This window comes from Ostrinia nubilalis, chromosome 26, assembly GCF_963855985.1.
Source record: "Ostrinia nubilalis chromosome 26, ilOstNubi1.1, whole genome shotgun sequence".
NCBI classification, from domain to species: Eukaryota; Metazoa; Arthropoda; class Insecta; order Lepidoptera; family Crambidae; genus Ostrinia; species Ostrinia nubilalis.
The window spans coordinates 8,211,710-8,238,015 of NC_087113.1; the positions used below are offsets into that span (position 1 = coordinate 8,211,710).

At 37.9% G+C, this 26,306-nt stretch overlaps 2 protein-coding genes across 2 annotated transcripts; one reads left to right on the top strand and one right to left on the bottom strand.

The window, feature by feature from the left end:
* Positions 1–1,435: 1,435 nt before the first annotated feature.
* On the bottom strand, positions 1,436–26,306 carry LOC135084572 (lysophosphatidylserine lipase ABHD12-like). Its single transcript, XM_063979343.1, has 10 exons — positions 26,149–26,306; positions 25,576–25,697; positions 25,173–25,286; positions 24,834–24,962; positions 24,457–24,549; positions 23,877–24,011; positions 22,975–23,120; positions 5,112–5,279; positions 2,348–2,481; positions 1,436–1,533 (listed from the first exon to the last, which is right to left on the bottom strand). The coding sequence occupies exons 1-10, from the start codon at positions 26,157–26,159 to the stop codon at positions 1,497–1,499; spliced, it is 1,089 nt and encodes a 362-aa protein (XP_063835413.1). The 5' UTR covers positions 26,160–26,306; the 3' UTR covers positions 1,436–1,496.
* LOC135084561 (piggyBac transposable element-derived protein 4-like) lies at positions 6,478–17,623 on the top strand. The gene is made up of 13 exons (XM_063979324.1): positions 6,478–6,559; positions 7,534–7,585; positions 8,078–8,191; positions 8,782–8,840; positions 9,156–9,222; positions 9,327–9,394; positions 9,539–9,596; positions 10,110–10,199; positions 14,724–14,894; positions 14,979–15,098; positions 15,173–15,285; positions 15,385–15,453; positions 15,535–17,623. Exons 3-13 carry the CDS (start codon positions 8,100–8,102, stop codon positions 17,268–17,270), a joined length of 2,643 nt encoding a protein of 880 aa, XP_063835394.1. The 5' UTR covers positions 6,478–6,559; positions 7,534–7,585; positions 8,078–8,099; the 3' UTR covers positions 17,271–17,623.

Below are 26,306 nucleotides of genomic sequence, written 5' to 3' on the forward strand. Positions count from 1 at the left end.
CCATGAATAATTTTAAATGAGAATGCAATTTACAAGTTCAATTTAAGTTTTTATTATTTAATAAAAAAAATAACACTTCTAATATTGTGTGGCTGGCATACATTTAGTATGGAGGCTGAAAACATTGAATTTTCGGATAGATCCAGTTAATTCTGTAACCTATTACTTATACCGTTGGAAAGAGCTTGTAAAGCACTTTCAGGATCAGTAACCAGTTTTTCGATATCTTGTATAGTTTAGAAATAATCGCGTGAGATCACTTATCGTTTCCACCCTGTATAGATAGCGCCTCTAGTCCCAAACTAAGCAAAGCTAGTAATTTAAACAAACATGGCAATGTACCATTCTGCTTGCTTATTGGCCGCTAAGCCCTTGGCCAACTCGGTGACCAATGACGGACGATTGTCACTCAACCACAAAGTACCGCGTAAATTAAAAGATATTTTTTAATTAAAAATATTTCATCAACATCAACAGCCCTTTACAGTCCACTGCTGGACTATGAGCCTCCTCCACTATAGTGGAGGGTTTTGCCATAATCTCCACGCTTGGCAGGCGGGTTGGAGATCGCAGTTTAAAAGATTGATGTTTTTCAGAGAGCGCTGCTGCCCGTTCTCTGTTTGATGTGTAGTCCCTAAGTCTAAAAATATTTACCAATAATATTTTTAGTTAGATCAAATATATTTTAAAGTTAAGTTATACATAGATTGAAATGTATTTATTAGGTGATCAATATTAAAAGGCAAACTTGATATAAAAATCATCAAATTAACAAAATTAAAGATCAATAACTAAAAAAGAGGATCAAATATTATTTTTGTTTACCAAATATTAAAAGAGTATGTTAAACATAAATATTATGTTACCTTAAATGAAGATCATTCATAATTTATCCGTAGATCAACTAATATAGACCCAATAATTAATATAAAGATAAAATATAATAAAATACATCATTTATTTTTAAAAGTGCACATACAAAAAAGATCAATTAGTTTTTAGAGGATCAAATAATATTGTCCCGTTATTAAAGGCAAGCTACTCTACTATAGTGCGAACGAGGGTTAAAAATTGGTTTAAAACACTTGGTATTGGTATAAAAATAACGCTAAATCAGGTCACTTAGTTCATTCGAAAAAAGAGCGAATTAAATTATAATTTTCTAAGTTTACGACCCCTGGCTCCGGGTCCGTGCCACAGAGAATAAATTATTTTTTTCTCGGCTACCGTGCAGCGGCCAGTCCTTTTAATATCGCCGAGATTTATTACGAGTCGCGCGATGCCACTAAAAAAGACCTATAAAATATGGCCACCAATTTGTACAAATTAACTAATGCACGATTTCTGTTAAAATAACCAGCCAGTTTGTTAAACTCTATCTTAAACGAATAGAGTTGGTTTTTAAATGGACAATTTTGAAATAAAAACAATAAAGTAAACAGCGTCAAGGTATATTTTACAAGGATAGATCGTTCGTAGTTTGTTTTTGTAATTATTTACTCGGGCTTTTTCTTGATTAGGTCCAAGAAATCACTGGAACAAAAAAATTTCATACATTTAGATTTTTCTTAAATGTATAATTTTTATGAAACGGCTACTTTCCTATCCTGTCCTGACCTGAAATTCAGGTTAGGTAGGAATAATCGGAGTTTCCCTGCGTGATCGAAATGAGGAGATCCACAGGAGAATGACATTAGCTCACAAAATTGCTAAAATCAAGTGGCAGTGGGCGGGGCACATAGCTCGTAGAGCTGATGGCCGCTGGAGCAGAAAAGTTCTCGAGTGGCGACCACGAGCCGGAAGACGTAGCGGGGCAGGCCTCCCATTAGGCCCTAGCTAGGTGGACCGACGATCTGGTAAAGGGCGCGGGAGGTGCCTGGATGAGGGCGGCGCAGGTCCGGTCTTTGTGGAAATCCTTGGGGGAGGCCTTTGTCCAGCAGTGGACGTCGTTCGCCTGAAACGAACTAACAATGATAATGATAATATAATTTTAAAGTGTTTGATGAAATGGAATCAGAAATGAGGAGTTCTGTAAACGAACTAAAGTCGCTGACATAGCCCAACGGATTAGCAAGCTGAAGTGGCAATGGGCAGGGCATAACTATGTTATAGTACGCAGAACTGACGGCCGATGGGGCAGCAAGGTTCCGGAGTGGAGGCTACGTACCGGAAAACGCAGCGTAGGACGTCCACCCACAAGGTGGACCGACGACCTCGTAAAGGTAGCGGGAAGGCGCTGGATGCAGGCCGCCGCCACCAACCGGCCATTGTGGAAATCATTGGGGGAGGTCTATGTTCAGCAGTGGACGTCCTATAAGTATAGCTGAAATGATGATGATATACACACCTGACGACAGTCTTCAACTCAGCTGACTCGCAAAGGTTGTTGTGCCCGAGGCCGTTGCCTTTCTCGAAGGTGTGGAAGACCAGCGGCGCCGCGTCAGGCACCGACAGCCGGGAGTGGAGGACTGTCTCGTGGAGCTAAAAAAATATAAAATAGGTATAAGACTTATACACTTACCCCCGTACTAATAAAACTTATACGCTCGTTGAATAGTGTTTTAAAGTGACGTTTAGTATGGAAATGTCATTTTAAAACAGTGTTCAATAACTGTGTAACTTTTTATTAGTAAAGGGGTAAGTGTGGATCTGCTTTACATCAAAATATGTATAAGTTTCTTCAGAGGTAGGCTTGTTTTTAGGAAGATTGTAGAGTTGGTAAACTTAGGGCTGATTTTCCAATCATCGAAAAACTTCTAACTTAATTACAAAATTGGCTTACTGACGAAATATTATGTCAAAATTTCCAGTTTATATTGTTCAGATAAACGATATCCGACGTCCGTCACCCAAAAGGCGATGTAGATAGCTTTGCTCGGGGTTACCCATTGTGTTCGAATCAGAAACAAGAGCCAATGGGATCTATAGGAGAGCCAAAGTGACCGATATAGCCTGCAGAATGGCCAATCTTAGGTGGCAGTGGGCTGGGCATATTATTGTAGAACTGATGGTAGTAAAGTTCTGGAGTAGCCACCCTGGATCAGAGACGTAGTATGTTAGGCCTCAGTGAACCGACACGATCAGTAGCCTTATTCACGTAACAAAACTTCAATGACAACAAATCGCTGAATTGCGATCCTATCGAGTAATCGTTCTATCAAAATGACCCTTGTGAATACGGATTTAGTTCTGTTTTTCAATGGGACGACTTCTGAATGTCAGCGAGATCTTGGCTGTCAAAATACGTGAATTAGGGGGAGTTCATTAATTACGTGAGACGTTTAGAAGAGGGAGGGGGTCAAGAAAAACCTCACTAAATCTCACGTAGGGGAGAGGGGGGGTCTCAATAAATATCACGTAATTTTTTTCAGCAAGAAAAAGGGCTAAATTGCGAGAAAACGTCCTCCTACGCCCTGCAGCCATCAAAATTCGTTCGCCAACTCTGTTCATAGGTTTGATGGTAATCGAAGTTGGAGTTGGAGCTAAACCGTCTAAACAGTAAAGAAAATAGAAGAAACGATTTTTTTCATATTAAATCCTAATCGAATCTAACTCTTACATTGCAAATATGTATTTTAAGAAATCTCACGTGAGATTGTGGGGAGGGGGAGAGGGTCTGGAAAAATCTCACCAAATCTCATAAAGGGGGGCGGGGGAGTTGAAAATTGGCCAAAATTGTCTCACGTAATTAATGGACGCCCCCTTAGGCCACTGGTGAAAATCGTGGGAAGTACCTGGATGCGGGCAGCGCAGAACCGGTCCTTGTGGGAATCCTTGAGGAAGACCTTCATCCAGCTGAGGACACTTAGTCGAAACCAACAAGATATACGACTTGCTATAGATCGAACGTTTAATGAGGGCTATCGTTTTTTTACCTAACAATTGGCACCCCTGGCGATTGACAGGACCTTACCACAAAATATAACAGAAGACAAACTCCATACTAAACGCGCTCGAGCCACGCACACATAGACACCGCTCTAGCAAGACTGTCTTGGACGAATGCGAGCGCGACGTGGCGCGACAGACGTTCGCCACACGTTCGCTGTGGTTCGCTTGAGTCACGCGCCGGTCAACCGCCTGTGATATTATTTTGTTTTGCGAAATTGACGAAAATGAGTGAACAGAAAAAGTCGTATTATAATTGTTCGGTATTTGGTTGCTTAAACTCATAATTAAATACCGAATTTTCATTTTTTAAATTACCAGTTGATTCGGGGAGGTAAGTAAGTTATTTATTTGAATTTCAATTGAAATTGAAAGCCAACTCAATTATTAGGAATATCAAATTGTTTTAGAGAGGTTTTAGGAATTATTGGATAACTAGCTTTTGCCCGCGACTTCACCCGCGTGAAATTTAGTTTGTCACAGCACAGATCGTCATAAATTATAGCCTATATGTTATTCAGGGTTATAAAAAATAATACTGTAAAGTTACATCAAAATCCGTTCCGTAGTTTTTGCGTGAAAGAGCAACAAACATCCAGACATCCAAACTTTCGCATTTATAATATTAGTTGGATAATAGTGTCACTCAACTAAATACTACTTCCTTTTCGTGTATTTGTTTGCAAACTATTACTATAATAACGTACTAAATATAAATAAGTATACGTGGATATTTTTTTATTGTCTTTCTTGCATAGTATTAAGAGTAACATTTTTCTATCTTATCGAAATAAACGCAACACATGACAAGACAACCCTAGCGCGACGGCCGAGCGTGCGAGCGAGAGAGGTATGCAAAGCGAGGTACATACATGAGTTTACCTTCTGTTATATTTTGTGACCTTACTCTACAGTGGCGCCATCTTGATGAGTGCAAATGCGATAGTCCTCCTACCACTTTAGCGCTCACCAGTCGGCGCCACTGTCTTCGCTACTAGCAAGTGACAGGACCTTAATCTACAGTGGCGCCAACTGGTGAGCGCTAAAACGATAGCCCTCATTGAATGAGTGCTCAGGCACGGGCAGGGTGTTTTTGTGATGATGTCAAAATATGTCAGCGAGACTTCAAATGTGCATCAGATTTGTATGCGCTGTCACGTCATAGTATGTCAGCGCTGGACCTTGACAATGAACTAGAATAAACAATACATGCAACAACAAACCTTAGCAGCCAGGTCATAAGGCACGATCTTGTCTCCGCGCGAGTGCAGCATCAGTATAGGCATCGTGGGCACCTTGCTGAGGTACTGGTCTGTAGTGAAAGCATACTCCGATGACGCTGAGAACGGCTTCACGAACGTGTCCTTGTAGTATGGCAGCCAGGAGACCAGCTGAGGAAGGAGCAATTTATTATTAGTCATCTTCCTTAACCCAAGGAAAGAACTTTTACAAAAATGAGCCTTCTTTAACAAAGTAGAGAGATCTCTTTAAAATACTGTTTAGAGCCATCTATCGGAGCGCTTGAGTAACACCAACTCAGGCAGGATTATACTAAGCGCCACAATACATAAACCTATCGCCGAGCACCGCGTCGTTTACATCATGCTAAGCGTCCACAACAGAGGGCGCTGATCTAGTAAGCCTTGCATTTTATTAGGTATTAATGAGAATTTCTCGACGGTAAACTCCTTTTCCTTTCCGCAAAGTGACTGATTTTTCAAAATCGTATATGGCGCCTGTACTCTGATTTTTAATTCGACGGAATTTTGACATTTCAGAAGTGTTGTCAACATTGAAACATTCCCACTAAGAATGGAGAGCATTTTCACAAATTAAAAAATAATCCTTTCTTAAATTTAAGGTTTCACTTGAAAAACTGAGGCTTAAAAATGTACTGATCCTTTCAAAATGGTCATTTGAATTTTTATCATCATATTTTTGAAGTTACTTAAAAAATTGGGAAATTATTTTTCTATTACTGGACTCCCTGGCCAATAATCCATGGGTTACAAACCTTTTTTATGAAAATCCTTTTGTTAATAAAATTTAGCTTCATAAAATAATCAATTTAACAAGATGCCAATTTTATAATCCAAGTTGATTAAGATGACGATAATGATGATTGATGATTAATACATATTTTCGTTTGTGTTAATATGTCGTTTTTCTGTGTTAAAAACACGTTTTTTTCTATTTAGTCTCTAAAATGTACATAATAATTAGTGCACATTAAATTCACAAAACAAACAATAGTTCATTCTTAAAAGTTGTAGGTACGTGATAAAATTTCATTTCATATTATTTATTATTTATTCAAAGCAAAAAAGGCTTATTACATCTGAATTGTCAAAAAATGACAGCTGTCAGAATTCCGTCGAATTAAAAATCGGACTTTAGTTATTTACACTATTTGATTTCATTCAACGCCGCGTAACCGCGTGTGTAACGCAGCCGCTACCAAACAACAAATTTGGAGTGTTTTATCTCCTTCGCTCCTCTAGCAATCCTCATTCTATCTCTTTCATAGACCTGTGAATGTTTGTAAGCGACGCTTCCCCTCCCGCCCGCGCCGGGTCAGTCGTCTGCAGTCATCTGTCATACACAAACGTCAGTCAAGCAAGTGTGTGGTGTTTTCGTTCGTGTTGTTTAATTTAAGAAAAAACGTGTTTTGGTGAGTTTCTCAAATGTTTACTCTTTAAAAAATTAAGTTTATCGATTAATTGAAGTGTAGAAGTAACTATGTAAGTATTTTTGACCAAACTTTCGATTTGGTTAGCTTTTTAATACATCTTTATTTGGATTTCGAAGACGGGCTCAGCTACACTAGCGCCAAAATATGATAACGCGACTCGGCGCAGCGAGACCACACTAACACTTTTTAGGGTTTCGTAGCCAAATGGCAAAAAACGGAACCCTTACAGATTCGTCATGTCTGTCTGTCCGTCGTCGGAGATTTCACAGTCACTGTAGAAGTGGACTTACAATATTCTGTGTTCGTGTTAATTTATTTACTTTCCCAACGACGCCAATTTTGAAACGCGCGCAGCGGATTAAAATGATTAAATGTGAAAAAAGTATTGTTTTTTTTTACGTAAATCGATTAAGTTACTGATTCGGAGTCGCTCCTAAAAATTTGGATAGTGATAACAAAATTGCCCTGTATATTTTCATTTTTAGGCCACATTCACAACCCTTTACGTCTTGGGGTGACAGCAGAGCGGGTGTCTTAAGAGGCGACCTTGGACTACACATTTAACAAAGAACGGGCAGCAGCGCCCTCTGAACACGTGGTCCGACTGCTTTGTCCGAGTAATCGGACCACGTGATTTTTTTTTTCCTGTTGGTTCGATTATGGAGTCGGACTATCAAGTCTTACTGTTCTTAAGAAAACATGGTCCGACCTACAACCACGTGTTCAGAGGGCAGCAGCTCTCTCTGATAAACATTAATCTTTTAAACTGCGATCTCCAACCCGCCTGATAAACGTGGAGATTATGGCAAAACCCTCCACTATAGTGGAGGAGGCTCATAGTCCAGCAGTGGACTGTAAAGGGCTCTTGATGATGATGATACTTCTTAAATTAGGTAGGTACATAATTCCGATAGAATTCACAATATATCTTAATTATAAATTTTCCTTTTCAGACCGTATTTACAACCCTCTAAGTCTTGGGCACCGCAACCATTGATTTCTGAGGTATTTATTTTTATTTATTTACTAGCTGTGCCCGCGACTTCGTATGCGTCAAAACCCGTTTCGCAACATTTTTCATTTTTGCTCTGCTCCTATTACTCGTAGCGTGATGGTATATAGCCTATAGCCTTCCTCGATAAATGGGCTTTCTAACACTGAAAGTTGTTTTTTTAATCGGACCAGCAAGCAGTTCCCGAGATTAGCGCGTTCAAGTAAACAAACAAACAAACTCTTCAGCTTTATAATATTAGTATAGATTTAGAACTTAAATGCACATAATACATTGTACATAAGGCGGACTTAATGCCTTTCGGCATTTTCCTCCAGTCAACCTTAGGGCCAAACTGAAAATAAAGTAGGTGGTATAAAATTGATATTAACTTAGATGAAATAAGATACCAGTACCAGCAGAACCACAACCACAACTGTACGTAATTTACACAATATTATTTAATATATGTATACAATATTATAAAAAAAATATTATTATTTCAGAAGAATAATCGAAGAAATTGAGATGGAAGAACAACAGCAGTTGTTAAGTCAAACGTTGTGCGAAGAAAATGAATTCGCGCACTTTTTGTTTCCCGAGGCGCCGCCCACAAAAGAGCAAGTTTCTTCTCTTCTTAAGCTATAACCGCATTCATGGCACAAATTAAGGCTTGTTCCTACAGGATGTCTCTTGTTTTTTGTAGGATCCCGTTTATTATTAAAGTCCCGCAAAAAACGATCCGTTTGAATTTTCAATTCGAATTTCAAACGTGTGCACGACGGACCGTACCCGGCACCCTGCATCGCGCCGTGCCGGGTACGGTTTTGAGGGTCCGCACAGTTGCAACTCAAGACCGTCCGGCACATAACACATACCTAATTTCACAGTTTTGCGTGACCGTGCATTACTGAATCCTGTGCAAAACTAGATTGCTGTGAGAACGAGCCCTTAATCTTGTTATAATTATCTTAGACTAGGCGCAGACCACCGATTTTTAGTTGGCCGATAGTTGTGCACGAATTTAAATTGTATGAAGAATCGGCCAAATCGAATCGGCGCGGCGTAATGTGCGCACTTCCATGCCCATACTGATCAACTGCCCGACTAAACTATCGGCCGACGAAAAATCGATGGTCTGCGCCTAGGCTTAGTGAGAGTGAGGGAGAAAGTTTTTTTATGATTATTTAAATATTTGATGATTTTCCAGGAAAATCTCTCTGACGCCTGGAACTTCAGAAGCTCCGCCACCAAACATAAAAAATACAGGTATTTTTTATACATAATAGATTTACGTTGTTTGTTGATTTTCTTATTAATGTCATTGTTGTTGAGGAGCCTACTATAATATTCACCGTTTTTTTGTAACACTTCTATGGCCCGCGCGCACTGGTGACTTTTGTCACCGTGACAGTATGTCTCTCCATAGATATGAATAAGTATACTACGTTATTTTTTTTTTCTCTTTATTAAAGTGTAATAAAAGATATTCCATATACTGTCACGGTGACAAAAAGCCAATCCTCGCGCTTGCGTGCATGCATAGCCTTATCATAAGAATTTAAATAATTTTAAATATTTTAGACTTACCTGCAAGACAAGATGTCCAGGAGGCGGATATAACTAATTCAATGGACGTACCACTTTGCAAGTAAGTTCGCTATACCTAATTATTTCAGTGAAATTTTGAAGGAAAGAAGGTAATTAATTAATAATACTATGATTCAACAAAATTTTAATTTGATGACTTTCCAGGAGCAAGTCCCCATACAAAAGAATTCGTTTTCGAAAGGATTTGTTTCAAAGGTTACCCAACAATACAGGTAGATTTTTTTATTCATAAAAGTTTTTCGATTTTTGTTTGATATTATTTCTCAAAATTAAAAAAAATTGTTAAATATAACAAATATTCACACAATATTTCATACTGTTGTTTGTTGTAACACTTATCTTAGACATCATTTTAGACGCACCTGCAATGCAAGATGTACAGAATACGGATACGACTAATTCAAAAGCTTCCAAGTAAGTTTCTGACTTTCTTTTGCTAGAATTAATAATTACGAGTATTCACAAAACTGATTATACGTATTGGCGCCCTCGCATACAAACCGCGCTCGGACGTTTCTATGAAGATGACCTACTCATTTGTATTTACTCTGGTAATATCGTACAAATAACAACTACAAGTGATCCTCAACCAAAGTTACAAAAAAATGTGCGGGTAGAAAAAAAAAGTTATACTTTTTGGTTCTTGATACACCGAATCCCAAAAATCCCAAAAAAGCGTAAGTTCTTCCGTGTGTTCAATTAAACCAGATAGTTAAATAATATAATGCTTAAACCTTAATCATGATATTCATGATGCACATTCATCATCATCTTCATTTCAGCTATAGGACGTCCACTACTGCTGAACATAGGCCTCCCCCAATGCTTTCCATGTTGATTGATGCCAATTACATTTGTTATATTGTGTGGGAAAGTTATTTTTTATATAATTTAAATTATTAAATTAAAAAATTGATGATTTTCCAGGAAAAAGTCGCCCAGAAAAGTAGCAGATAAAAAGCTCCAAGAAAAAGAAGTCATGCACCTTTTGTTGCCAGATGCGTCGCCAAAAAAAGAGTAAGTTCATTATTTATTCAAGTCGAATGTGGGGAAAATTGTTATTTTGGTATTATACAGGGTGGAATTTTGTAATGCCACCTGGAGGGAAAGCATCCTTAATACTGTAGATAGAAAATTTTACTCAAAGAAAACATTCCTTTATTTTTTAAAAGAAAAAGAACTGCATTCATAGATTTTCGAAAATGTACCCCATTACATACAATGAGGATCATTTCGATTTTTAGCTGTGAATGCAGATTTATAGGTCTAAGAAATCCTTAATATACAGTCCAAAAATTTTTGTTCTACGACAAAAATTGACGAAGTTATGGCCAAATTGCTAAAAAAGTTCACTGACCGCCCGGCGTGGGACCGATGACGTCACTGTATCCGATCCGAACGCTGCCGGCGTACTGCGTGGATAGAAAATATTTTTTTCTAGCCAAACTATCATAGTCTAAGATCCCGCTATACAACGACCTTCACCGAGATGCTTATTTGATGAAACATATTTTATATTTAATTTAACATGTCAATAATTATATTGCTTAAGGGTTGCCTAGTAAATTTCAGTCCAGGATATGATTAATTAATCATTAAAAATGGATGTTTTTTTAAATATTTCATCGGTTTGACTATTAAACAAACTCCATACCAATCGAAAGTATGAAGCCCATAGAATATGCAAACGTTAGGTTGCCTATTCTTTTCCAGTCATAACTCTCGGGTTGCCAGGTATAAACAGGTAAATTGATAGAGCATTTTGCACCGGTCTGATAATTTAATCGAATTTAAATGAAAATAAAGATTATTTCATTATGAACACGGTGGTATAGGGTTGCCTGCGAAAAATCAGTCCTGAATGACGGTTGTCGAATTTTGTAAAGTGAAATTAAAACTGAAAGGTGACATTTTTCGAGTAGTTGGCAACATTTGGGAAAGACGAGTTGTATGAGGCGTTTGTGTGTCTTGTCAAGAGGTATTGCTTGGGTGAAGAAATTTCTCCAGTGTTGCCATGCTTTGGGAGATTTGGTCCAAAAATGTCGAAAGTGGAAATGACGACTTCCGGTCAAAAATTTGGATGACGCCTCCTGCAAAAGGGTCGTGCAAATGATATTTGACCATTTTCATCTCGATCACCTGGCAACACTGGCAGCTACGGGGAAAAGTATTTTTTTTCGACATGGGTGTCTTTAAAGTTAAAGATGGACAGAAGGAGATATGGCAGAAAAAATCCAAAAATGGGGTTTGGTCGGTTATACGACCCAAATTATGGGAAAAATCCGAAAATTCAGAAAATCAAGATGGCGACCGAGTGAGCGGCCATTTTGTAAAAAGTTTCAGATTTCTGATTTTTCAAATGCATTTTTTGGGCAGTTGGCAACATTTGGGAAAGTCGAGTTGTACAGAGCGATTACGTAGTTTGCTAAGGAGTATCGTTTGGAAAAACAACATTTTCCAGTGTTGCCATACTTATTGCATTTTTCGCTTAATCTAGACCATTTTCCGCCCCGAAACCCATTTTTACTTTTTTTCTAACTTAAACCAATCCCGTGAAACAATTCCTTAAAACCACCCAAGTCCCAAAATTTTGTAGCCCCGTAACTGCCAGTGTTGCCAGGTAATCGAGATAAAAATAGTCAAATGTCATTAGTTTGACCTATTTGCAGAAGGCGTCATCCAAATTTTGGACCAAAAGTCGTTATTTCCATTTTTTAAATGTTTTGACCAAATATTTCAAAGTATGGCAACACTGGAAAATGTTGTTTTTCCAAACGATACTCCTTAGCAAACTACGTAATCGGTCTGTACAACTCGACTTTCCCAAATGTTGCCAACTGCCCAAAAAATGCATTTGAAAAATCAGAAATCTGAAACTTTTTACAAAATGGCCGCTCACTCGGTCGCCATCTTGATTTTCTGAAATTTCGGATTTTTCCCATAATCTGGGTCGTATAACCGACCAAACCCCATTTTTGGATTGTTTCTGCCATATCTCCTTCTGTCCGTCCTTAACTTTAAAGACACCCATGTCGAAAAAAAATACTTTTCCCCGTAGCTGCCAGTGTTGCCAGGTGATCGAGATGAAAATGGTCAAATATCATTTGCATGACCCTTTTGCAGGAGGCGTCATCCAAATTTTTGACCGGAAGTCGTTATTTCCACTTTCGACATTTTTGGACCAAATCTCCCAAAGCATGGCAACACTGGAGAAATTTCTTCACCCAAGCGATACCTCTTGACAAGATACACAAACGCCCCATACAACTCGTCTTTCCCAAATGTTGCCAACTATTTGAAAAATGTCACCTTTCAGTTTTAATTTCACATTACAAAATTCGACAACCGTCATTCAGGACTGATTTTTCGCAGGCAACCCTATACCACCGTGTTCATAATGAAATAATCTTTATTTTCATTTAAATTTGATTAAATTATCAGACCGGTGCAAAATGCTCTATCAATTTACCTGTTTATACCTGGCAACCCGAGAGTTATGACTGGAAAAGAATAGGCAACCTAACGTTTGCATATTCTATGGGCTTCATACTTTCGATTGGTATGGAGTTTGTTTAATAGTCAAACCGATGAAATATTTAAAAAAAAAATCTATTTTTAATGATTAATTAATCATATCCTGGACTGAAATTTATTAGGCAACCCTTAAGCAATATAATTATTGACATGTTAATTTGAATATAAAATATGTTTCATCAAATAAGCATCTCGGTGAAGGTCGTTGTATAGCGGGATCTTATACTATCAGTTTTAGAGAAAAACTTGTTATGACATTTATTCATCAGAATAAAGTAAGCTATCGATAGGTAATTTTTTAAAATAGAAATTGTGAAAAATATCGCAAAAAATCCATACGCTTATACGATTCAATGAAACGCGGAGACGCGATTAGGGTCTCCGCGGTGGCATATTTGGCGATTTATTCAAATAAAGTGTTCATAAGTGTTGTTAAAGTCATATCTTCGTCCAAGTAAAATATAAAAGTGTATATATTAATTTATTTACTTCTAACAATAAGTATAGCTGAGGCAGATACACTCTGCCTAGGCTACAAGCAAGACATTGCTATGAAGATCATTTCGATGTACACGCAATACCTACCTGTTATTTAGTTTTTCTGAGTTAAACCTACGTACCTACCTATCTATTCGCCGTTCTCATTGGCGGGCCAGCTGCTCCCTCCTGGAAATCTATTTAATCTTAGCCTAGAAGCTGGGTATGACTCCCCCGCCCCTCTCCTCTCCTCAGGTCATAAGCTGGGCATGACTTCCCCCTCGGCCAGAAGTCTGGTATGATTTACCCCCCGGCCAGAAACTGGCTATGACTTATCCCCCCCCCCCCCCCCAGGCCAGAAACTGGGTATTAGCACTCCATTATTATGTTCAATAACAAACAATCATAAAGTTACACTCGCCCCAACCGCGTCTCCGCATTCCATCGAATCCTATAAAAATGTGGTTTTTGGACATAGCGATACTTATTTTTCACAATTTTTATTTTTTTAAATTACTGGTCGATAGGTTACTTTATTTTGATGAACCTAAATGTTATTAAAAGTTTTTTTCTAAAACTGATAGTTTAGCTGGAAAAAAATATTTTCCATCCCAATAGTACGCCGGCTGCGCTCGATTCGGATATAGTGACGTCACGCGGCCCTGCGTACGTTGACTTTTAGCGGCAAAAACGGCCTATGTTTATTACTTAATATCTTCGTAAGTAATGGTCCGATTTGGATAATTCAAAAAGATATATCTTCCTTATGTCTTAAAGATTAACGTAGATACTAGTTTTATTGAATTTTCTACAACAGTACTGATCCTCATTGTCTGTAAATAATTACAATAATTTAAGATTTCATGGTTTTCCTTTCATTTGATTTATCAAGTTTGTTAGAGAGATTTCATCCTTAAATACTTAACCCGAACGATCGATGCAATAAAAATACAGGGTGTAATTTTTAACATATTTTAGTTGGTTCGATTCCTTGTTGGTTTTAAGCTTTTGTTTCAAGAGTCAAGCACCATTTTGTTGACAAGTTTCAGTGATCGGCACTGCGCCGAAGCTATAGGGCTGACTTCGGTAAAATGATGTGACGTGAGGTGCCAAACTGCGGAAAATGGCGGAGGAAATACATGATTTAGCATGAATTATCATGAATAATATTAACTACTTATTTACCTCTCAGTGTCTTGAGGCAACTTAAAAAAGTACTATCTGTGTTTTTACTATCATTTAGGCAGTTAAATACTGCACAGTATTTAGTACACCATTTTCTTTATTTTGTTCCATCATACACAAGAATACGCGTGCGCGAGTCAATGTTCGCTCGTATGTGAGGCCTTGTCGAATAGTATCCTGTAGGTGGGCCATCGTGCGTGTTTTGTTTTCGATGTAAACTCGCGGAGATGAACAGGCCTAACGCCTCCATAAACGCAGCCGTAGTACGTTACAGCCTTCTGTGTATATCATACAGAATTTGTCTTGACAGTTAGATGGTAGTTTCTAAGTTTTTTTTTTGTTTAGATCAACGTCACCAGCCAAAGGTAAAAAAAAAGTGAGGGGCCAGAAGGTTGCTGACAAAACGAACCTCAATGTTCTTACTACAGAACAGAAAGAACGTCTCTTTGCTTTAAGGGAACAGAAGGAGGTAGTCAGGTTTTTGCTGCCAGATGCCCCGGAAAAAAAACAGAAAAGGTACTTATATGTGTGTGTGTTTTTTTTTTCAAATGATCATGAGGTAAATAAAATTGTTGTGTCTTACTTTCAAATATTTTACAGAAAAAAATCTCCAGCACGTATTCCGTGTCCCCTTACACCTGACACACCACCCACTCCTCCTCTGCCCAAACCTAGAATTGGTGCCACAGAGTCGGTGGTGGAAAAAACCCCTGCCAAGAGGTAGCTATAATTTTAAGTACTTTCACAAATTATTAGTCGATGTTGATATATTTATAAGACTATGTTTTTTACAGACGACGTAAATTAGCACAATTTTCACCTTCAACTGGCACTAAACTCGTGGAGGCCATCCAGGCGGAAGGAGTTGTGGTGGATGCTCATATCGAGCTAATTGGATTTACACCCAGTGAGTTAAATGAAATATTCAAGTTAAAAAAGCCCATAAAAACGTAGGTAGTTTTTTTCCAGAATTTAACCATTAACTACTTATTATATATATTTTTAGCATCCGGTACCAGTACCATTCCAGACTCAAATACGTCTACTCCAAAGTCTTTACCCGCAGTTACTAAAGGTGAGTGTTATTTTATAACTTTTCAATCGTGTGCTTGTGCGTACGTATAGATAATATAGTACGATTGTGGTTTTATTTCAGAACCATCATTATTCGGAGACCCGGAGGAAATGACTTTCGAGTGGCAAAACAACACAGGAAGCGATGTGGATGACGATCTACTTGATACAGGCACCGTTGACATTGACGAAGGCCGGTGCAGGAATGTCAACGATTATCCAGCAGACCTGTTTGATATATCTCCTGAGCATCTGCACCAATTGCACCATTTAGATGCTGAAGACGATTCTGCATTACGGGCCATGGCAGGTAATGAAGACTTGATGCATTTTGCCTGGAGCAGCGACCCCAAAGTCTTTACTGGAGCCAGAGAAGACTTCCATGGTCCATCGGGCCCAACATTCCCAGTGGAGAGTGTCACCCCACTAGACATTTTCGAGAGGATTTGGGACGAAGCTATTATAGAGCATATTATAAAGGAGACCAATAGATATGCCTTTCAACTTTTTAGTCGGACAAATTTAACGCAGCAGTCCAGGATGAGACGGTGGACTGATGTCACGCGAGACGAGCTATGGACCTTCTTTGGGATAATAATGTTACACAGCTTTGTCCCAAATCCCGTCGAAAAAGAGTATTGGTACCCTCTACTGCCCGATCTTCAGATCGGCAACATTAAAAACAGAATGTCCTTCAGACGGTTCCTTTTAATTAAGAAATGTCTGCATTTCGTAGACAACACTTCGATAACTGAGCACTCTACAGGTGAACAAAAAAAACTTAAGAAAATTCAGCCCATACTGAATCATTTAAATGATAAATTTAGCAGTTTATACCTACCCGAGCAGAACATAGCGATAGATGAGTCTCTCCTTCTTTGGAAAGGGAAACTCTCGTTCTCCCAGCTCATCGCCACCAAAGCTGCTCAGGTAGGTATAAAAAGCTACGAGTTATGCGAGTCCCGAACAGGATATCTGTGGAAGATGGAGGTTTACGCAGGAAAGAGACACGATGTATCAGAAAGTGTGGAACCGGAAAGGGGATTGAACGAACCTGAGGGGGCCACGTCCCAAATAGTCTATCGTCTTGTTCGTCCTCTATTAGATAAAGGCTACACTTTGGTGATGGACAATTTCTATAACTCGCCTCTACTGTCACGAACCCTAAAATCTCGTAAAACAGATACCATTGGGACTCTTCGGCTCAATCGGCAATTTGTACCGGACAGCCTTCGTAGCAAAACAAAGCTTAATATGCGGACGGGGGAGGTTGCCAGCAGCCAAACCCAGGATCTGACGATTGTGGTGTGGAAAGATAATAATTTAGTTTCACTGATTTCCACTTACCACAAAGTGGAAATCAGTGGAAAAGAAAAACATGGTGTTTATAAATATAAACCCCAAGTTGTTCTAGACTATAATCTTGCAATGGGGGGTGTCGACAAGAAAGATCAACTCTTGCAGGCATACCCCGTTGAAAGAATCAGAAATTTAGTCTGGTACAAAAAATTGTTTCGGAGACTTCTAAATGTCTCCATACACAACTCATACGTAATTTATAACTGTAAAACGAATATAAGTCAAAGGCTGTTTCGGGTACAACTTGCCGACCAAATTTTGAAAAAATACAACCCGCAACTCCCTACGCCGGCTCAGGTGCCAAAAACTGGTCATTTCCCAACTAGAACCAATAAAAGAACGCGTTGCAAATTGTGCGCAAAAAGTAAACTGGATGTTCGTACTCCCTGGGCGTGTGATACATGCTTGGTCAGTTTGTGCATTGATGGATGCTTCAAACGATTTCATATCAGCTCATAGATTGTGAGATTGTTTAAAGCATCATCATGTTTTCTGTCCATAATATGTTTGTCCACACTTGTTCTGGTAAACAAATATATCTTATTTTATCAAAAAATATCTTTCAAATCGGTCTAGTTAACGAAGATAGGAATATCCATCAGAAATTTGCTCTAAAATACAACCTAGTTGAATTGGAAATGCAATGCGACAGGCCCGACCCAGTTCTAAAATATAAATATCGAATTGATAACCACGTCCTTTTTGAAGTCGGTTAAAATAGCCATCACTTTTTAAACCATGTAAACTGCACTCTGACTTATAAATCTACTATAGTCTGCTGGTCTGCGAGCACGTAGAATTTTGTCCAAAGACCCCAACCCAAGCTACCCATCCTTATCGCTCGCGCGTAATCATGTTGCTATCGCGCTCGCACATTCACTGCGGTCGCCCGTCGAACAGTCGCGACAGCAATATAATTACGCGCGAGGGATAAGGATGGGTAGTTTGGGGTCATTGGACAAAATTCTACGTGATCACAGACCGGGCTTTAGCGGCCGCCCGCGACTTCGTACGCGTGGATCCCGTTTTACTACGTAAGTGCTACGGTAGGTAGGTATGTAACGTGTGCTGTGACTACGATGGCTGTACATTACATTTTGCGCTGTTTTGTGATATTTTCAGATGCTGTGTTTTAATAGGCTAGTTACCTAAAAAAAAATTTTTAGTCCGTCAATTTTAATATAAAAAAATATTAGACACATATATTTTTAATTGTCAATCAAACAAATTATAATTACAAATTTATAGTGCGTTGAAGTTCCGCGCGACGTTACAAAGTGCTGCACATTTACGCACTCAATGACGTCACGGGCCTTTTCTTTAGAACTTTGGCACGCTTTATCTCTACATTTTCATTAGTTTTAAAAAGTGAAAAATGCGTGTCGAGTAGTTTTTGATAAGCTAAGTGACGAACTAATTAAAAGTCTTGCTTTTTTACCCAGGAAACATTCCTATTATTTTTGTACAATAACGTGTATTATTCCTTTTGTAAATATTATAGTCTAAATACAGAATTTTACTATATTAAGGAGTTTGACAGACTTTTGACATTTGTTAAAATTAAAGTAAGATGGTGCAACCCAGCCTACGAATAAAGCTTTAATTTAGATAAAAAATGATATTAAAATTTGTAGGATATTTTACTTAAGAAGGTTTTTTTTTTGTTATAATTGCTTCTTCCAAACAAAATGTAAGTAGGTACAAATTTCATTACAAAATTGTAAGACATGTAAATAAATATTTTTAAAGGATCAATTTTGGTTGAATTTAAATTTTTTAACCCTTTAATAGATATCTAATACTTCCCGCACTCCGCGCTTCCCTCGACCAAAAAGTGGTGGGGCGCGTCTTCGTAGGTAGCGAAACGATTTATACCTAAGATAAGACCGACGATCTGGTGAAGGTCACGGGGAGTACCTGTAGCCTTATTCACGTAATAAAACTTCAACGACAACAAATCGCTGAGTTAACTACGATCCTATCGAGTAATCGTTCTATCGAAATGACCTTTGTGAATACGGATTTAAGGCGATTAGAGTCCTCAATGACCTTGGGCGTTTGACCTTCACGCCGCGAGCAACACCCGCGTACCCCGCACCAAAAACTCCGATTTGACACCGATCAAAAATACACGGGCATAGGTAGATACAGAATAGAAGCTCTTTCTTCATACATTACTGCCTATTATTTTAAACTTAAATTGATGAACCTTGATGTCGGTGTCATTTAACTCAGGCGTAAAGGTATTTAATAAAAATAACAAAATCCATGAACATTTTGTACGGGATAAAATTTTATTTTATTTTTCGTAAATTTTCTAATGCTTTTGTCGGTTCAGTCGTTCTCGAAATTTGAACAAACCCGACTTTATTACAAGCTTTTATTTAGCTTGCAATTTATGATGTATGTAGGTAATTACATAAATGTTTGTTCGGGTGGAATCTTGCAAGCTGAATTAGTTGCAAGCTGAATTAGTTAGACCAACTTCCTGACGACAACTAGGCTAGATGACAAAATTTCAATTATTTGTCCGCCAGACAGATAATTAGAAAATATTAGTTATTATTTATTTTCTTTCATAATTAAATAATAACAGTGCTACATCGAGTTGAAATGGCGCGATACGCCACGCTTGAGTAGAATTTTTACTCAAATGTGACGTCACGACGCGACATTTCAACTCAATATAATACTGTAATTATTCGATTATGAAAAAATTAAAAAATATGAGTCTAATATTTTCTAATTATCTGTCTGACGGACTAAATAGAATTTCGATTTCATTACCCAGTCATCATCCCTATTGGAACGCATTAGTACCTACCTAGTATGGTCTATGGCTTAAAAAAGCAAATGTTTCTGCTTTTGTCTATCACTTATGAAGAATAAACTGAAAATGTATTTGTCTTTTTATTAGAAATCCTTCATCAATTGATTGAGTTCAAATTTCGGATATGTATACATGTAATTCGGGTGACAATGCAATATTGTGATGACATGGAGCTGGAAACTGCAGGGTCTGATGATGGAGCTGGAATGTGGCCATAGGAATAGGCTAGTTTCTTTAAAAAAGACTTTTGGTCCGTCAATTTTACATTATCAAAAAATATTGGACACGGGATATTTTTATTTTTCAATTAAACAAGTAATTACGAAGATAATGATGCGATGAAATTCCGCGTGACGACACAAATCGCCACATTTTTAAGCATGCCTTGACGTCATGTGCCTCATCTTCTGAACTTTGGTGCGCTTCATCTCTTTAAATTTTCATAAGTTTAAAAAAGTGAAAAATACATTTAGAGTTTTTTTTTGGTAAGTTCACCGACGGTCTTATTCAAACTCTTGCTACTTTCTTGCTTTATCCACGAAACATCCCTATTCTTCGAAATTATTACGATCTACAAACGGAAAATCTCTGCTACTACGCCGCAGTAAATTCCCCATCATAAATAAAAAGATTTTTTTTAAAACAAGCTCTTTTATGCTAATAATTTTGGTTTCATGACATGCTCCTAAAATTCATCACCTTATAAGAGGATTTTAGTTTTTATCTGCGAAACTTTTTAATAGTAGGTACGTTTCATGGTTTGGTAATTTAGGGAAGTTTATTTGCACTTATCATGAAAAATATGGTATCAATGTACTGAGTACCTATGCACCTTCAGTGGCAACAACAAGGTCTACTGGGTACCTATAGTCTACTAAAGGCATGAAATAGATTAATTTCACTAAAAATTAAAACCAACTCCAAAACGAATCACCAAAAGGTAGGACACCGACACCGACTCCGAAAATGGCTAATTTTGTAATCAGTATCCAAATTTTTAATAAGCTCTATAGAACAATTCAATACCACTTTATCTTAATTTTTTTTAATGTGACAGGAGGCAAACGAGCAAACGGATCACCTGTTGGTAAATGATTACCGTCACCCATAGACACCCGCAGACCCAGGGGCGTTACAGGTGTTATTTTTAATTGTGGTATTTTCGCGAAGAAACATATTTAAAATCTAATTCTAATAAGTATGAAAAATATAAATTGTTTTCTTCACGTAAATCGATTAAGTTACAGATTCTGACTAGCTCCTAATTTGGATACTGATTGCAAAGGCCTAGTAAATAAATAACGTAATAATTTTTCTACTTGTATTTATCTAGTGCAGTTGTTTTGGAGTCAATTATAGTTTTTTTACACTAATAGATTCTATTCAGGTAGAAAATAGCGTCTGAGCGCGTCATAATTCAATGAAGAATGTTCACTAATTTTGTTTTTTAGCTTTCTGTATTCTCTGTTAAAAATAAAAAATACACGTGAAAGAATTATTTCGATACGTCAATTAGTTTCCAAGATATTGAATGTTAAAAGTGCGGGCGGCGGCCGGCCCGCCATTTTATGCGCGTGACGTCATAGTACAGTGACTGGCTCATATTTGTATGGGTGGAATCTTGCAAGCTGAATTAAGACCCACTTCCGGACAACCGATTAAGCTGAAATTTCGCATACACATGTGATTTGGGTGACCATGCAATATTATGATGACATGGAGCTGATCTGATGATGGAGCTGGAAGGTGGCCATAGGAACTCTATAATAAAACGACTTAAATCCATCGAGTTTGGGCTCGTTCGTTTTGTATTGACGAGTACTTCAATTCTATATATAGTAATCAGGGTCTGATGATGGAGCTGGAAGGTAATTCGCAATAAAACGACATAATCGCATCAAGTTTGGGTTTGGTTCAATATTAATTTCTGTGATGGGTCTGGGTGTTAATATGTATAATAAGTATGTATTTACAAAAAAAAATGTGTTTAAGTATTTTTATATCCGTTATCTAGTGAGCGGACACTGTGAATGTACGTCACGCGGGGTCACGTGACCGTCGGCGGGACTCGATATTTAAGCGAACTTTGAAAGCCTATAAAATCATAACTACTTGGTATTTTTGAATGAAATAAAAACAAATGTATTTGTATATGTAAAAGCTTAACTGTAACATAGGTTTCAAGTGATTTTGCATACCTAGTAACATTTTTAATTGTATCATCTGACTGCACGTACTCTATGAACAATTCTGACATAAAATCTATTGTCGAACAAAAGCTGGGTTGCACCATCTTACTTCAACTTTGACAAGCGTCAAAAGTCTGTCTAACTCCATACAAAAAACACCGGTTATCGCCAAAGCTACGGTCAAAGTTAGGTCACGTCAGGTGGTGCAACTTAGCCAAAGAAAAAATTCATTTTGATCGCTAATGTCAGTTTGTAGCGAGTGACACAACCTCCCCGTCTGAAGGCCAGCGGCCGACTGCCGCCCGCACCCCGCGAAGGCCCCCTCAACAGCAAAACGTTCGGAATTTATCAAAAGTAAAATTTATGAATGAAAGTAATGTTTGATTGAAAAACGCAACGTGTCATTTAAAGATTAAAGAATTCCCAATCTATTCGTGCAAAAATCTTTTAAATTTACATAGCCGTTTTGGAGGAGTAGGGAATTTAAGTAAAAAATCGATGTCCCGTATTTATTTTTTTAATCCAAAACAAAGAGACGTAGCGAAAATTCAAACGTCACAAATGTAGTCCTTGAACTGTTGTATAACATATATTTTTTTCAACTATTTCTGTCCAGCAGTAAAAGAGGAGTAGGCTTTACAAAATGCCCATTTAGCGCGGATTGAGGACACTAATCGCCTTAAAACTATTTTTCAATAAGACGACTTCTAAACGTCAACGAAATTTTTACTGTCAAAATACGTGAATTAGGCTTATTCCACTATTTCCCGTTGACAATCCCCGTCAACCCCGCCAATTGGAGCATATAATGGGGAATAAAAGAACTTAAAAGTTCATTAACCGATTGAGTCCCAGACGGCATTAATTACTTAATGTCATAACGATTGATTATATTATCTATTGTGTCTAGATTCGCGGAGCTTGAAGGATTAATCCCCATTACGTTAAAAGTAAATTCCTAATATAACGGGGATTAATGAACTTTTTAGTTCATTTTGTTTAGTTTAGTTGACGGGGAATAGTGGAATAAGAATAAGCCGTGAATTATAGACCACTGGACGTGGGCAGCGCATGACTCGTTTTGGAAGGCCTTATGGGAGGCCTTGTCCGGTGGACGTCATTTGGCTGAAACGAACATAACTACCTTAGAGAAGGGATGCCTCTCGATTTCCTCGGTGAGGTTGTTGAAGGGCGCCTCCAAGATGAGGGCATCCGGCGGTGGCAAGCGTTTTCCCGCACACTTGCACAGCTCGGGCAGATGCGCCGCCATGTTGGAAACCACCGCTGTTCCTGTGGGCACACGAGGAAAGCTTATAGCAGACGTATGCCCATTTTCACCATCTTAGTAACATAAAAAGAATTTTGTTTTCATAGGGGTCACTTAAAAATTAGGGATTGATGATGAAAACGGGAATAGGTTAGATGACAAAATTTCAATTATTTGTCCGTCAGACAGATACTTAATTAGAAAATATTAGACTCATATTTTTTGTTTTCTTTCACAATTAATAACAGTGCTACATCGAGTTGGATTGGCGCTTTTTTACTCAAAAGTGACATCACGAGACATTTCAACTCAATAATAGGTAGGTAATACTGTAAATATTCGATTATGAAAAAAATTCAAAAATGTGTCCAAATTTTTTATTAACTGTCTGACGGACTAAATAGAATTTCGATTTCATTACCCAGTCATCATCCCTATTAGCAACTTAGAAAAGGATCAATCAACACCGATCGTCTTCCGCGAGAATCTTTTAGGAAACGTTCGGATTTCGTCTTCTTTGCAATATCTCATTCATCATCATCATCATCATTTCAGCCACAGGACGTCCACTGCTGAACAAAGGCCTCCCCCAATTATTTCCAGGTAGGCCGGTTGGTAGCGGCCTGCATCCAGCGCCTTCCTGCTGCCTTTATGAGGTAGTTTGTCCACCTTGCTGGTCAGGTGGACGGTCATTAGCCCAGATTAGCTGTAAGTAAGTCAATGTTCAAGCACTAACTTATAATTATAAACTTTACTACAATCAGCTACACATTCCTTACCTAAAGAATGTCCCCATAGCAGCACCTTCGGCCTGTTGACAGTGGTGAGCGAATCCAGGAGCCAAGCGTATACTTGCAGGGCATCTTCAACCACGCCGCGCTCGGTAGGGCGGACGCGTGTGGAGTCTCCATAGCCTGTGATTGGTTGTATAAAAAACTATTGTAAGTTCAAATTAAAAATCAAATTCCAATTCAAAACCAAATCAAAATCAGTTTCAAATCAGTCATCAGTCAAATTGAAATTCAGTTAGTCACGAACGAAGAATAATGGAGGGAAAAGGGCAGTAGATGAAAACCGCCTATACCTACTTTTGCTTCATATTTTCGTGAGGCACATTGGTCTTAGATGCATGGAGCAATTTAGGAACTCGTATAAAATCAAATAAAATCATAATTTTATTTAATTTTGACCTGTTTTGCCTTATCAGCATCACATTAGCAAGTGCTGAGAAGAAACGCCGGAACAAAAGGACGGTCTATCCAAAATCTTTTATCGAGGCCTGTATTTCATTCAACCGATGTTAAACGTACCTATGTAATTTTGCCAATGATAATTTATTACAAGATTCTTGATTCTTACCTCTATAATCAAATGTGATGACGTGAAAATTTAGCTCTTGAAACACTTTGTACATTTGCAGCCGGTGCGGAGATGCTCTGTGGTTTGAATTACCTGAAATCAACGATTTCAATCTCAGCTTCGCGATCAACTACGGGACGGGGGTCTAATGCCAGGAGTGATTCATTTTAAACTGACTTCAACAAAAGAAGGAGGTTCTCAATTCGGTTGGTATCCTCCCACACCACATAACCTAAGACTCCCCGTTCAGTCTATAAGTACTGAGGTTTTTTTTTTAAGTTTTCTTTACGAGAATAGTCAACATTGTCCTACCCTCCTATCCAAGTCCCACCCACCTGATTTATGATGAAGGAAGATTTCGATAATTCAGTGTTTACCATGACAATACAGCACGACAGTGTTCCGCGTTCTTTTCAGCTCTTCGTGTTGACGTTCATCTACCCGCGTGTAGTCCCGGATGACGAACACGTCCCGAAACATGGAGCACGGGACGATGTGCCATACCCCTGGGAACATAAGAGTTACTTTACTTTTATAAGTTTAAAGATAAACTGTAAGACTAAGTAGACTTTAAGTAAAAATTTTAGTCATTTTACCATCAAGTAAGTATGTTTGTCAAAAAGCAACAATAGATGTAGGGCCACTATACTTTGGCAAATAGTAACCATAACGTAAAACAGTGTGTGATATTGTTACGAAGATTGTCTCATTCTTACCCAATTTTATAGGACAGTCGTCAACAGTCGACTCAAACTCTATCTTGAAGTTTCTACCGCCGACTACGTTGCAGCTCGAAGGATTGTCATAGTCGAGATTTCTTGGATAATTTACTGAAAACAGAAGCATTAGTATTTCAAAATATTGTTAATAATAATTAAAAAGACATTATTATTAAGCTTCATAGCATAAATTCAGTTTTGTAACATGTTGCTACAGAAAGAGTTTTCGTTTATAAGCTTCACAGCATAAACTCATTTCTGTAACATGTTGCTATCGAATTTTATCAGGCGCTATACATTACTTTCGTGGTTGCGGTGATAGTACTGTTTTTCAGACTCAAAAGAACATATTAGAGGATTTTTTACTTAAAATTGATTTAGGTAATGTAATTTTACTTACTGCAGTTGGAAAAGACCATTTTCCTCTGAACTGCCTTGCTATATTTGAATAACAAAGGTATAACAGCCACTTGCACCACCAACAAGCTGGCCGTTACGGAGGCTCCAGCCATCAATATTGTCCTGTATTTATTGAAACATTAAGCACAATTCGGTGGACCGACGATCTAGTGAAGCTGGATGCGTGCAGCGTAGGACCAGGACCTTTTGTAGCAGTAAGCGCGTTTTGACTGGATCATTTTTCGCTCAACTTTTACAATTATTGAGCTACTATTATAATAAATATTTATTATACTATTATATATATAATAAATTATTATAATAAGTAGTTTTCAACCAACTATAATTATCAATTTCTTCTCTATATGGAAATGGGAATCGAACCCAGAATCTTTATAATACTAGCGGCCGCCCGCGACTTCATACGCGTGTATCCCCTTAGGTGTTGAATTTTGCAAAATCCCGTCTTAGTAAGCACCTCCGTTCTAAAAGGAACCCCCATGCTAAATTTGAGACTCCTAGAACTTGTAGTTTCTGAGATTGCGTGATGAGTGAGTAAGATGTTGAAACTTACCCTATCACCATCGTGGATAGGAATTATTTTACACTGTCTAAAATCACTTTTTAATTTCATTTTACTATTTGTTTTTATTTTTTAACATAATTATTTTATAATTTTTGCATTTTCAAAACATTATTTGTGTTTATTTCACTAAGATTTGACAAGGAATT